This window comes from Anticarsia gemmatalis, chromosome 15 (genome assembly GCF_050436995.1).
Source record: "Anticarsia gemmatalis isolate Benzon Research Colony breed Stoneville strain chromosome 15, ilAntGemm2 primary, whole genome shotgun sequence".
NCBI classification, from domain to species: Eukaryota; Metazoa; Arthropoda; class Insecta; order Lepidoptera; family Erebidae; genus Anticarsia; species Anticarsia gemmatalis.
In genome coordinates, this window is record NC_134759.1 from 669,815 (window position 1) to 680,208 (window position 10,394).

Here is a 10,394-nt window from a genome sequence, read left to right on the forward strand (position 1 = left end):
AAGAATAAAGGTATATAACAATGATTGTCATAATATTTATACACAAAGCACCTTTGATAATAGAGGTACAATCACCGTTGTTTTCAGTTTTACTCAATATTGGTATCCATGCGTAAAAAGATAACCTTATCTATCTATAATTGAAATGATTAGATAATTATAATTTACAATTTTAACTTATTAATACCCCACTGCTGGGCAAGGGTCTCTTCTCGTAATCAGGAAGGGCTTAAACCGTGAGTCCACCACGCTGGCTAAAATTTAAAAATATATAGATTAAGGTGGGTCCCCATATAATAAACGTGATTTTTTATTATAGACGGTACCCTTCGTGCTTAGTACGGGACCCATCGTGTGCGAGTCCGACTCGCGCTTGGCCGGTTTTTAGTTTTTCCTGTTGGTAATTTTTACTATGACATTTTTGATCATAATATTATTAAACGTTGAACAGTTGTAAGTATTTACACATTCAATCTATAAATTGAAATAGATATCTCTTACACACAACAACATTTTATTTATGTACTATCTCAAGTATCATATCTTTAACAAATATTTATATGCGCACTTACCCCCTGTCTGTGAGGTAACATTAGCGTTTTTTTTAATGAGCTATAATAGCTAACTATTGAAGGCGCCCATAGCCATAGGGTTAAGCAAACCTTGGCGCGGTCATTCCATACGAGTAGATGGGTGACCGCATAGTAGTATTTGAACTGGGAGTCCGTGCTTCGGAGGGCACGTAAAGAGTCGGTCCCGGTTGTTGACAATTAAGATAACAGTCGTTAAGCCACGTCAAAGGCCTTCGGGCGGCTTGAACAACTTTGACACTAGGTTGACCACTAACCATACGATAAGAAGAAGAAGAACGCTATTGAATATATAAACTACATTTAAATGTACTCAGAAACCGGGTATTAGTCCCATTCGCGTCCTACACTCAAAATAGGTTCCATTCCCAGATGGACCCATACACAATAAATAGGTCTCATTCACAGTTCATCCCATTCTAAGTGTGTCCCATTCGTAGTTGGTCCTAAGCGCCGTTGGTCCCACCTGCAGTTGGCCCCATCATTCGTTGTTGGTACCATTTGTTTTTAGTCCCATTCGCAATTAACAAACGGTCAATGTAAGGGGAGACCTTTTCTTGGGTTATAGACCATAAAGAATTCGATTTGTAAAAGTATATTATATCTAATAACAAAATTATCTTATGATCTAAGCGTGTGTTTTCACGGCTAGTTAACATATTCATTTAACACATTTCCTTAAAGATAATCAGCAAGGCCACATATTTGATATTCAGTTCGGCATCAACCAGCCGACCCGATCGGCATTAGCCGAACAAGTGAGTCGAGTCGAGTTTGTTGTTCGATAAATATTGCCGAAATAGTAATGAACCAAATATATAGCAAGCCTTACGCAATCCTCTACTGTTGGTACTATTGAGTATCGAAAGATTGACATCATCATCATTGACTATTTTATTTACTTTTCTTTCTTTTCTTTTTTTTTAAGTCATCTCCCGCACTATGAATTGCTCGTGTATCGCGGGGACTTTTACAAACATACAAACAACGGACACAAAGTACAACCAGAGCCGAAACAATTATTTGTGGATCGCACAAATAATTGTCCCGTGTGGGAATCGAACCTCCTGACACAATGGTAGCAGCGTGGCCGCCTAAACCACTGCGCCACGGAGGCAGTCAACATTTTATTTATTAATTCTTAAATACCCTGCTCTCCCACCCTTCTCGTTCTATAAACTTGAGGTCAATGCCCCCAACTGGATGTGTGACGAAAGATATTGTCTTGAATTTCAGTTTCTTCGGCATGTTGGTAGCTAACTCCAGGCGATATTTCTTCAACATCGTGATGACTCCTGCCATCATCTGCATCTTTGCGAAGCGCAAGCCTGTAATGAGACAGACATATTTTTGTTATTGGTGTGCGAAGAGGATGCAGATATTTATAAGTTTGACAATTTAAGAATTTGATTTCTTATATCTGCCCCGTAGAGCTCGGAGACGCTTAGTTCAAAGACTTAACAGCTACCCATCTACAAGAAGTCCATGCTAAGATTGCTTAACCCGCAGATTGTTCATTGACTGGTGACTGCTATTGGCTATAAGTGAGTCAATTTGGGAGTAAAATGTTTTTTACTAAAGCTGACCCCACATTGGTAGTGACTCACGCGCGTTTCTCGGGCGTGTGCGTCGCCTGCATTCTCCTTAGGGCTATTTTTGATGTACCACAACCATGCGACAACCACAACCACACGACACCGACAACACGTGGTCGGGTGCATATTTTCCTATTGAAATTAAATACAATTTACAAGTACCACATTTGTCCGCCGTTATAGAACAAGTGTTTCATACTACCAAATCGCAACCAGCTCGCAGCTACATTTTGTCGCTGCGTTGTGGTGTCGTTGTGGTACGTGTGAAATAAGCCTTATATGCCGCAGGGCAGAAAAACGTGACGCTCACGCAGCGAGCCCGCGACGGGCACGCGGCGCCCACGCTTCACGTACGCCTAAGAAACGAGCACGCCTAATATGGGGTCAGCCTAAGACTGATTACCCAGACATATATCAACCAGACAAATAAAAACTACAATCTATATTTTAATAGCAAAAAAATGTATGTCGATTTGTTTTGAACGCCATATTTTTTTGCACAATGATTCATCATACATAATTAAGGCAAAAATGGCTCCACTATAATCAAAACATGGTCGTTCTAACGATTATAAGTAATTACCTGTGTTGTGAATAACATGAGGAAAAATAACACGAAAAATATTTAGACTTTGGACTTTTGGCGGAACTGTTATTATGTAAGGTTTCTTAAAATCTGTACTAATAAAGGATGAGCTTGTTTGTTTGAATGTGGTAATCTCAGGAACTACTGATTCGAATTGAATAAATATTATTTTGTCCAATAGACCATTTATTGAGAACAGCTATTTTAGTCTATAGAACTTCGCACCATGATGAACAAAAATAAAAATACCGGTTAAGTACGCGTCGGACTCGCGAACGAAAGAGTTCCGTACTAAAAATATGCGAAAAATCAAGTTTATTGTATGGAAACCCCATTAATATTTAGTTTTCATTTTTTGTTATAGTGATAACGGCAAATTTCAACTTCCTAGCTACTACCGTTTATGATATACACTTATACAGCCTGGTAACAGACGGACAGACAGCGGAGGCTTAATAATAAAGTTCCGTTTTTAGCCTTTGGGTATGGTACCCTAAAAAGATATGATAACGACAATTGATAAACTAAAGTCCATGCTAAAGGTCGTTCGTGTATGTACGTATGACTAACTGACTACTTATCGCGTGATCCCAGGTTCGATAGTACAACTGTAATTAGCTAATTATTATTTAATCCCCTTAGAATATTTTCTGTAATTTGACTCGGTCTGTGCGGTAGTTAATACTTTATTACAGATCGCAAGGTCAAGGGTTCGATTCCAAGGTTGGGTAAAGTGCTATCCTACAAATATTATAAATGGGAAAATTTTGTGAGGATGGGTATTTGTTTCTCTTTCACGCAAATACTACTGAACCGATTACAATGAAATTTGGTATATAGGTAGCTGAACACCCCAGAATAACACATAGGCTCGAGGGATCGGGATTTACATGAGAAGGGTTTCAACGCAGACGAAGTCGCGGGCAGCCTCAAGTATTACTATATAAGTACAACATTGTCAATAGTAGCCTAGTGGGACCAATTTTATAACGAATGGTGAATTTAATCTCAACCTAAGTTTTTTGTATAATAGACAGGTATAATTTCATATGGAATAATATATTTTCAGCGTAATTATTATGGTTTATCTAATGCTAAGTGTATTTTATACATAAGACACATTCCATGGCTAAGACACCTAAATGGCTTTTAGGTATCGCAGTAGGTAAATCATGATGTCAATATTTATAAATCCATTTATCGTATAAAAACAACATAAATGGTCAACGAACTAAATGAACCATGACGTGATAGCAAAAACTATACAAAAATATTTTAAGATAAATTATATCTTGGTCAAGCTGAGCCATTCATTGTTCAAACTGTTTGAAGGTTGATTTTCGAAGATATTCTTTCACCGTTAAAGCAAGTGTATTTTTAAGTTACACATACTTGATTTAATACAAATTTGTTACATAGTCTTTAATTATCAACCACTTGCGTGTAGTGTGGATCAGTTGAACGCCGCCAAACGATGGTGAAGACACACGTGGCAACTTACCCCCGGTTTCTGAGGTATACTTAGCGGTAGTTTATCCATTCAATAGCGTTTAAGCTCATATAAAAATAACAGTTTGAATAAACTACCGCTAAATGTGCCTCAGAAACCAAACATTAATCGCATATGCCTGTCCGTCTAGTGTGAGAGTTTCAAATAATCCTGTGCTCCACCCACATGCAAGAATCGCCACGCCACGTAAAAATAATGCAACTACATATATTAATAAGTAAATAACTCACCAATACAAGTTCTTGGTCCTTCTCCAAACGGCATGTAAGTATACGGGTTAACCTTCCTCTTCTCCTCCCCGAAGAACCTTTCAGGGCGGAACTCCTCAGGATTTGGGAAGTATTTCGGGTTGTGATGCAGGTAATACACAGGTAAATGGACCCTGTAACCTTTCTCAATTTTGATGCCGTTGGGGAACGTGTAATCTTCCATCTGTTCCCTAGAAATGACACCCAAGACCGGATATAGACGCAGAGCCTCGTCGATACAAGCTTCAAGGTAAGGCATTTCACTGATACATTCATAAAGCAGTTTGTTGTCATGTCGCGCCAAGTAAGCATCCACTTCAGCTAATACTTTCTCCTGAGCTTCAGGATGCTTGGCTAATTCGTACAGAGTGTAGCCCAATGTAGTCGAGGAGGTTTCAAATCCAGCAGTAAAGAAGACAAAACATTGAGCTACTAACAGATCATCATCAGCTGTCAGCGTCACTTTATGGGCCTCTCCAGTTTTGACACTCTTCATGCTATCACCAACGATCTGGTTGCTCTCCTTCCAACTCATTATAAGGTCTACGAAGTCATGTCTTCCCGAAGGTTTGTAGTTCCTCCCGCCCATAACGTTGGTTATTAATTTGTGGAAGAATTGTATCTGAGTGGCTAACACTCTAAATCCAAGAATGTAGAACAAGTTTGGCCACACTGAACGCATAATTCTTTTGTAGAAAAGTATAGGAGATATATTGATCGTAGCTGCAATTTTGGCGAAAGGGTTCTTTTTGGGATCATCCGTCATAGTGTGGGCGTCAATTCCAAATGCGCAAGCTGCAATACATTCTATAGTATACTTTGATGTTAAGTTTCTGATCTCTAACTCCTTAGAAATTGACACTTCTCTGTCAATCATCGTCTCGAAGCCCACTGAACATTTTTGGATGAGATGGAACATGTTCCTCATCTTAGCTGATGAGAACAGCGGCGTCAGATTCTGTCGCAGGACCTTCCAGTTGTCTCCATGTGTAGCGAAAAGGTTTAAAGCTGCGGGATCCTTATGATTATGGGCAGACAGTTCTCTTCCATTGAAGTAATAGAAATCCTTAGTGACTATAAGCTTGATGATTTCAGGATCAACGGGAATCAGCACCGGCTCCGTACCGTAGTAGGCTCCAATGAATTGTTCGTCAGGGAATTGTTTGCACATCTCTTCAACAACGATGTACAAGGGCTTTTTCCGTAAGAAATAATCTCCATAGTTTCCAAGCAGAAATTTTGGTTTTATATGCGGAACTTTTTTACTGGCGAAGTAGTTCAATTTTCGAGTTATTATGAAGTAGATTAACGCGAATACTGCTATTATTAGATAGAGGAACATTTTGTTCGAGAGCGCGTAGCTCGCCGCTGAACGACTAAACCTTGAACGTGAGTAGTGTTCACTGAATCAGGTAGAAGCGGTTAGTTTGTATTTATAACAAGTATGATGACTTTGTTGCGTCATTTGATGTGAGTCTGGACTATGAGTAGTTTGGCGATATTTTGCATAAATTTGAAAAGGATAATTTTGTTCAAAATATGTTGATGTAATATTTATTATTCCGGTTTAAATTACCTTAAACGAACTTTGTACTCGCGTCGTCCAATTAACGAAATAGGGACAATTAGTAAAGTGTCATTGATTTCCCGTTATTTCACAAATTTTATTTATTTTACAATATTTTCAGCGTTAGTCGTGTTTGATCGGGTTTTCCTTAATGTAGTGTTCTAGTTGTATTTCCTCGTAAAGGTTTCTTTGAATGAAACTAATGCTTACACATGCACATGATCTAATTACGTTGAACTAGGTAATTAACATGATGTAAATATTTGCCCTTTGCAAGACACAATTATTGATCTCCTTATTGCAAAATGTATTTGTTAATTGCGTGGTACTTGCGAGCAATTTACTTCATTCTAAATTTTTTGCTATTCTCTACAGTAGGTACTATCGAGTATCGAGAAAATGACATTTAAAATGTACTGCAAAAATAGTTTCTACGACGCCCGCTAGAGGCGCTGATCAGATTTTCTTATGAGATTTTTCTATAGCTTGCCGGTTGTCGAGACTTCTGTTGTTATGTTGATGAAAAGAAGTTTAGTTTAGATATTATAATATAAAATAAATAACAATTAATTCGGTCGATGAAAGGACATAAATTAAAACTTCCCAAACCACACGTTAATTAAAAGTAAATATATTAAAATAACCGTATGTTTTGTACCTACACGTATAGATTAAATTTCTTAGCAGACTTTCACAAAGAAAATATATTACCGATGTTACTTAACTTTCTGTTACACACGATGTATCGCGGACCTTAGATAGAAAAAGGACTAACGCAAGAACTAATGGAATTTCCTCATTCCTCAAAAGTTTAAAGACATAATAACACGTTGTTACATCCGAAGGTGTAGGCAGAGGTGTAATACACACGCATTTTGAACTTTACGTTATATCTATAATGTAATAAGGGGCGAGCTTATTGCGATTTACCAGGAATGTTATCAAACTCACACTACTGAAAAATACTCAAATATAATTTAGAAAAGCCCAATAGACTGTTTCCCGGAAATCGACCTCGAGACTCCTTGATCACCCGTTGGGTATACTACCGACCGCACCAAGGAGGCAGTTAAAGTTCAGAGAATACTTTTTTCTTTCATGCACATAATAATATGACAAGATGTATGGATGTGAATGAGGCAAGGTAAGATTATAAAGATCGCACCAAGTGGCGTTTTTTGGTCTCTGCCTACTCCTATCGGAAAAAAGCGTGGTATTATGTATGCATGTAATAATATCTTAATTTGCATAAAGTGTTCTAAAGCCTAAACAGTTTTTCTAGTGAGTTTCTTACTTATCCTACTTTGCGTGTAGTTGCGTTATATTTCAGTACACAGTTGTTATGTTCATTGCTATCGTAAAGAAAATCCGCCGTGCGTCGTAAAGACTTGCGGAAAAATTGCCCAAATTCCAGATGTTTGAGCGGTAGCTCATCGCACGCTGCTATTGTTTGTCGTATTTCAAAGATTCTTGTACTACTCCTGTGTGTGTGTGTGTGTGTCCTTGTGTGTGTGTGTGTGTGTGTGTGTGTGTGTCCTTGTGTGTGTGTGTGTGTGTGTGTGTGTGTGTGTGTCCTTGTGTGTGTGTGTGTGTGTGTGTGTGTGTGTGTGTGTGTGTGTGTGTGTTTGTGTGTGTGTGTGTGCTTGTGTGTGTGTCTGTGTGTTTGTGTCTGCGTGTGTGTGTGTGTCTCTGTACGTGTGTATGTTTGTGAGAATCTTTTGTTTCCTTACGGGTTTGTAAGTTTAGCGAGTTTTTGATTTGACTGCATACATAATCATGCCTGTTATACCCGAAGGTGTAGGCAAAGTATAGTAATATTTGTAGGTATTACTAATGGAGCTTTTATCTAGAAGTCGATACTTAAAATGCTTTGTTAACTGAAAATGGTAGTAATCCTTTTTCACGGCCAATTTTTGATATATGCACCTATTTATTTTCAGATTATGTTGACAAGATTATTGATAAAATGTGTGGGATTTTGTATTGTTTGTCTTCGCCATGGTAAAGTAGTATTTTGACTCGTGGATACCATTCCTGTGGGAATTTTGATGTTATCGATTCCATAGACACCTTGTTTTAACACACATAAAAAAAGTTTAGTTTTTAAAAAATTATGCGCGTACCCCCATTTCGGTGATCATATTTTATTTATGTAGAATATTTTGATTCTAAGTTAAACTACAAACATTTCTTTCTTAAATTAACCCTAAACATTTATAAATCTTAAAGTCAACAAGGGAGAGTTTCTCAAACGAACTTACTGTAGTAGGGCCCAAAGTTGTTCCTCGTCGGGCCTTCTACCTTCTACCTTCCGAAGGGCACTATATCCATTAAAACTTAGATTAGCGACCAGACCTCTGACCTTTATAAACATTATACAGATATTTTTAGTTTCAAAGATTAATGGAGTGTTGCTTAAGTTGTCTTGTAAACTAAGGGCCAGTGTCACAGTTTATAAATAACTAGGGAACTGGCCCAACTTTGTCCGAGTAAGTATAAAACAATTTTATCCTTGATGATTACAAACATATTTAAAAAGAAAATTCCGGCATTTGGTTTAGTTGTTCAAAAATTATGCACGTAAATACATTTCTTTGATTTATTTTTATTTCCATAGATAATGTTTGAGTGTTCCTGCTGGAAAAAGGCCTTCCCCCTACCCTTCCAAATCCTCTTATCGGCTGCAAGATCCGACCAAAATACGTCCTGGTCATCCCATCGCCACCGCCGCCTCCATTTGGGTCTCCTGCGTCTGCGATGACCATCCTCTGGTTGATATTCGATTACAGTGGTCAGTGTCATAGAATCCAGCCATCTGGGCAAAACTTTGTTTATAGTGTCCAAGTCTGTAACAAGACACTGGCACACTCGCTATTCCTTCATTCTCACAGCTCGGTAGGACGGACAAACGACGCAACCAGCGGACTAGTCAGGCTTATTTTAAAAATTTGCAGGTTTATTTATTCTAACCCTGTCTGCCTACGCAAACAATACATCATTTTGAAATTTTATAGGTATTATTTAATTTGATTCATAAACCACTTGTTATATTACATGTCATATTAAAAATATAGTATTTAAAAAGATATGACCCATTTCTTATCACAGGCCCTTAACTAGTAAGTACCTACTCATGAAATAAAGTAGTACGCAATAGGATTTTCCTTCATCAGGCAACAATTCTGCATGACTTGCAAGAAGTGCAGTATTATTTTACACTATTACTGTTTTATTATTTCATTTTATAGGAATGTTTTAAAATACATTCATAACATAATACTATATCCAAAGGTGAAGATGTGTGGATGTTGTACCTGCAATTCGCTAATCTCAATAAGAAAAACTTAATTGTATACACAAGTATTCTTTTTTTATTTTAGGATAATGGTCAAACTAGTGTCAAAGTTGCCCAAGCCGCCCAAATGCCTTTAACATGGCTTAACGCTTTTTAACTTTATTGCCAACAACTGGAATCAGCTGTTTACGTGCCTTCCAATGAACGATCACGCGGTCACCCATCTACGTAATGACCGAGTTAAGGTTGCTTAACCTACCAATCCATTACCAGTGAGCGCATCTAGCTGTGAGCCTCGTGTTTTGTATATATAGTAAACAAATGATCGCTTATCTATATACAATTAAATTCAAATCGGGGCCGGGATGGTACAATGCGGGTCACCACCAACGGGGATTCATTAAAAGTTAGATTGGGAGCGGGCCCGCGTGATTGGCAGCCGGGTCGGACAACTTGTTGTGTCTTTTTATGGACCGTGTTGGATTAAAAATGGAGTGGCCTAGGTGTATTACGGGAATAGGAATGGAGGTCTATTTGCATAGGAATAATAAGGCTTTATGTAGCTGGGGTAACTTTCAAACTGTGATTACATTGTGATGTTCTATTGCTTGGGGATGCAATCATTCATAGTAAGGTTACACTGGCCGTTGTCATAGCCGTTTGGATTTTTTTTATTATTTTCTATAGTTTAAATCATTATCATGGTAGAGTCCGACTTCTAAGTAGAGAACTTTAGCATGAACAAATTGTCTGGTTTATAATTACCTATTAATTCTGAGTATTTTGCCACCGGTCGGTTAACAATCTGTGAGTTAAGTCACGCTTTGTGTGGTCATTCTGTAGATGGGTGACCGCATAGTGGTTTGAAGTGAGCGTCTCTATGCGTGATAACAGTTATTAAACCATATTCAAAACATTGGGTGGTTTGAAAATTTTTGACACTAGGTTGACCACTAACCATAGAATAAATAAATATTAAACAAAATACTCCAAAATTCTTCCA

General features: G+C 37.9%; 1 protein-coding gene across 1 annotated transcript; it reads right to left on the reverse strand.

The window, feature by feature from the left end:
* Positions 1-1,169: 1,169 nt before the first annotated feature.
* Positions 1,170-5,930, reverse strand: LOC142979072 (cytochrome P450 6B2-like). The gene is made up of 2 exons (XM_076123832.1): positions 4,512-5,930; positions 1,170-1,918 (listed from the first exon to the last, which is right to left on the reverse strand). The coding sequence occupies exons 1-2, from the start codon at positions 5,869-5,871 to the stop codon at positions 1,725-1,727; spliced, it is 1,554 nt and encodes a 517-aa protein (XP_075979947.1). The 5' UTR covers positions 5,872-5,930; the 3' UTR covers positions 1,170-1,724.
* Positions 5,931-10,394: the final 4,464 nt, after the last annotated feature.

Bases quoted from the DNA above. Each gene is read 5' to 3' on its own strand.
- LOC142979072 (XM_076123832.1), bottom strand. From the start codon at position 5,871: ATGTTCCTCTATCTAATAATAGCAGTATTCGCGTTAATCTACTTCATA. The intron at 1,919-4,511 runs GTGAGTTATTTA...GTCTCATTACAG, and splicing joins AGGACCAAGAACTTGTATTG to GCTTGCGCTTCGCAAAGATG.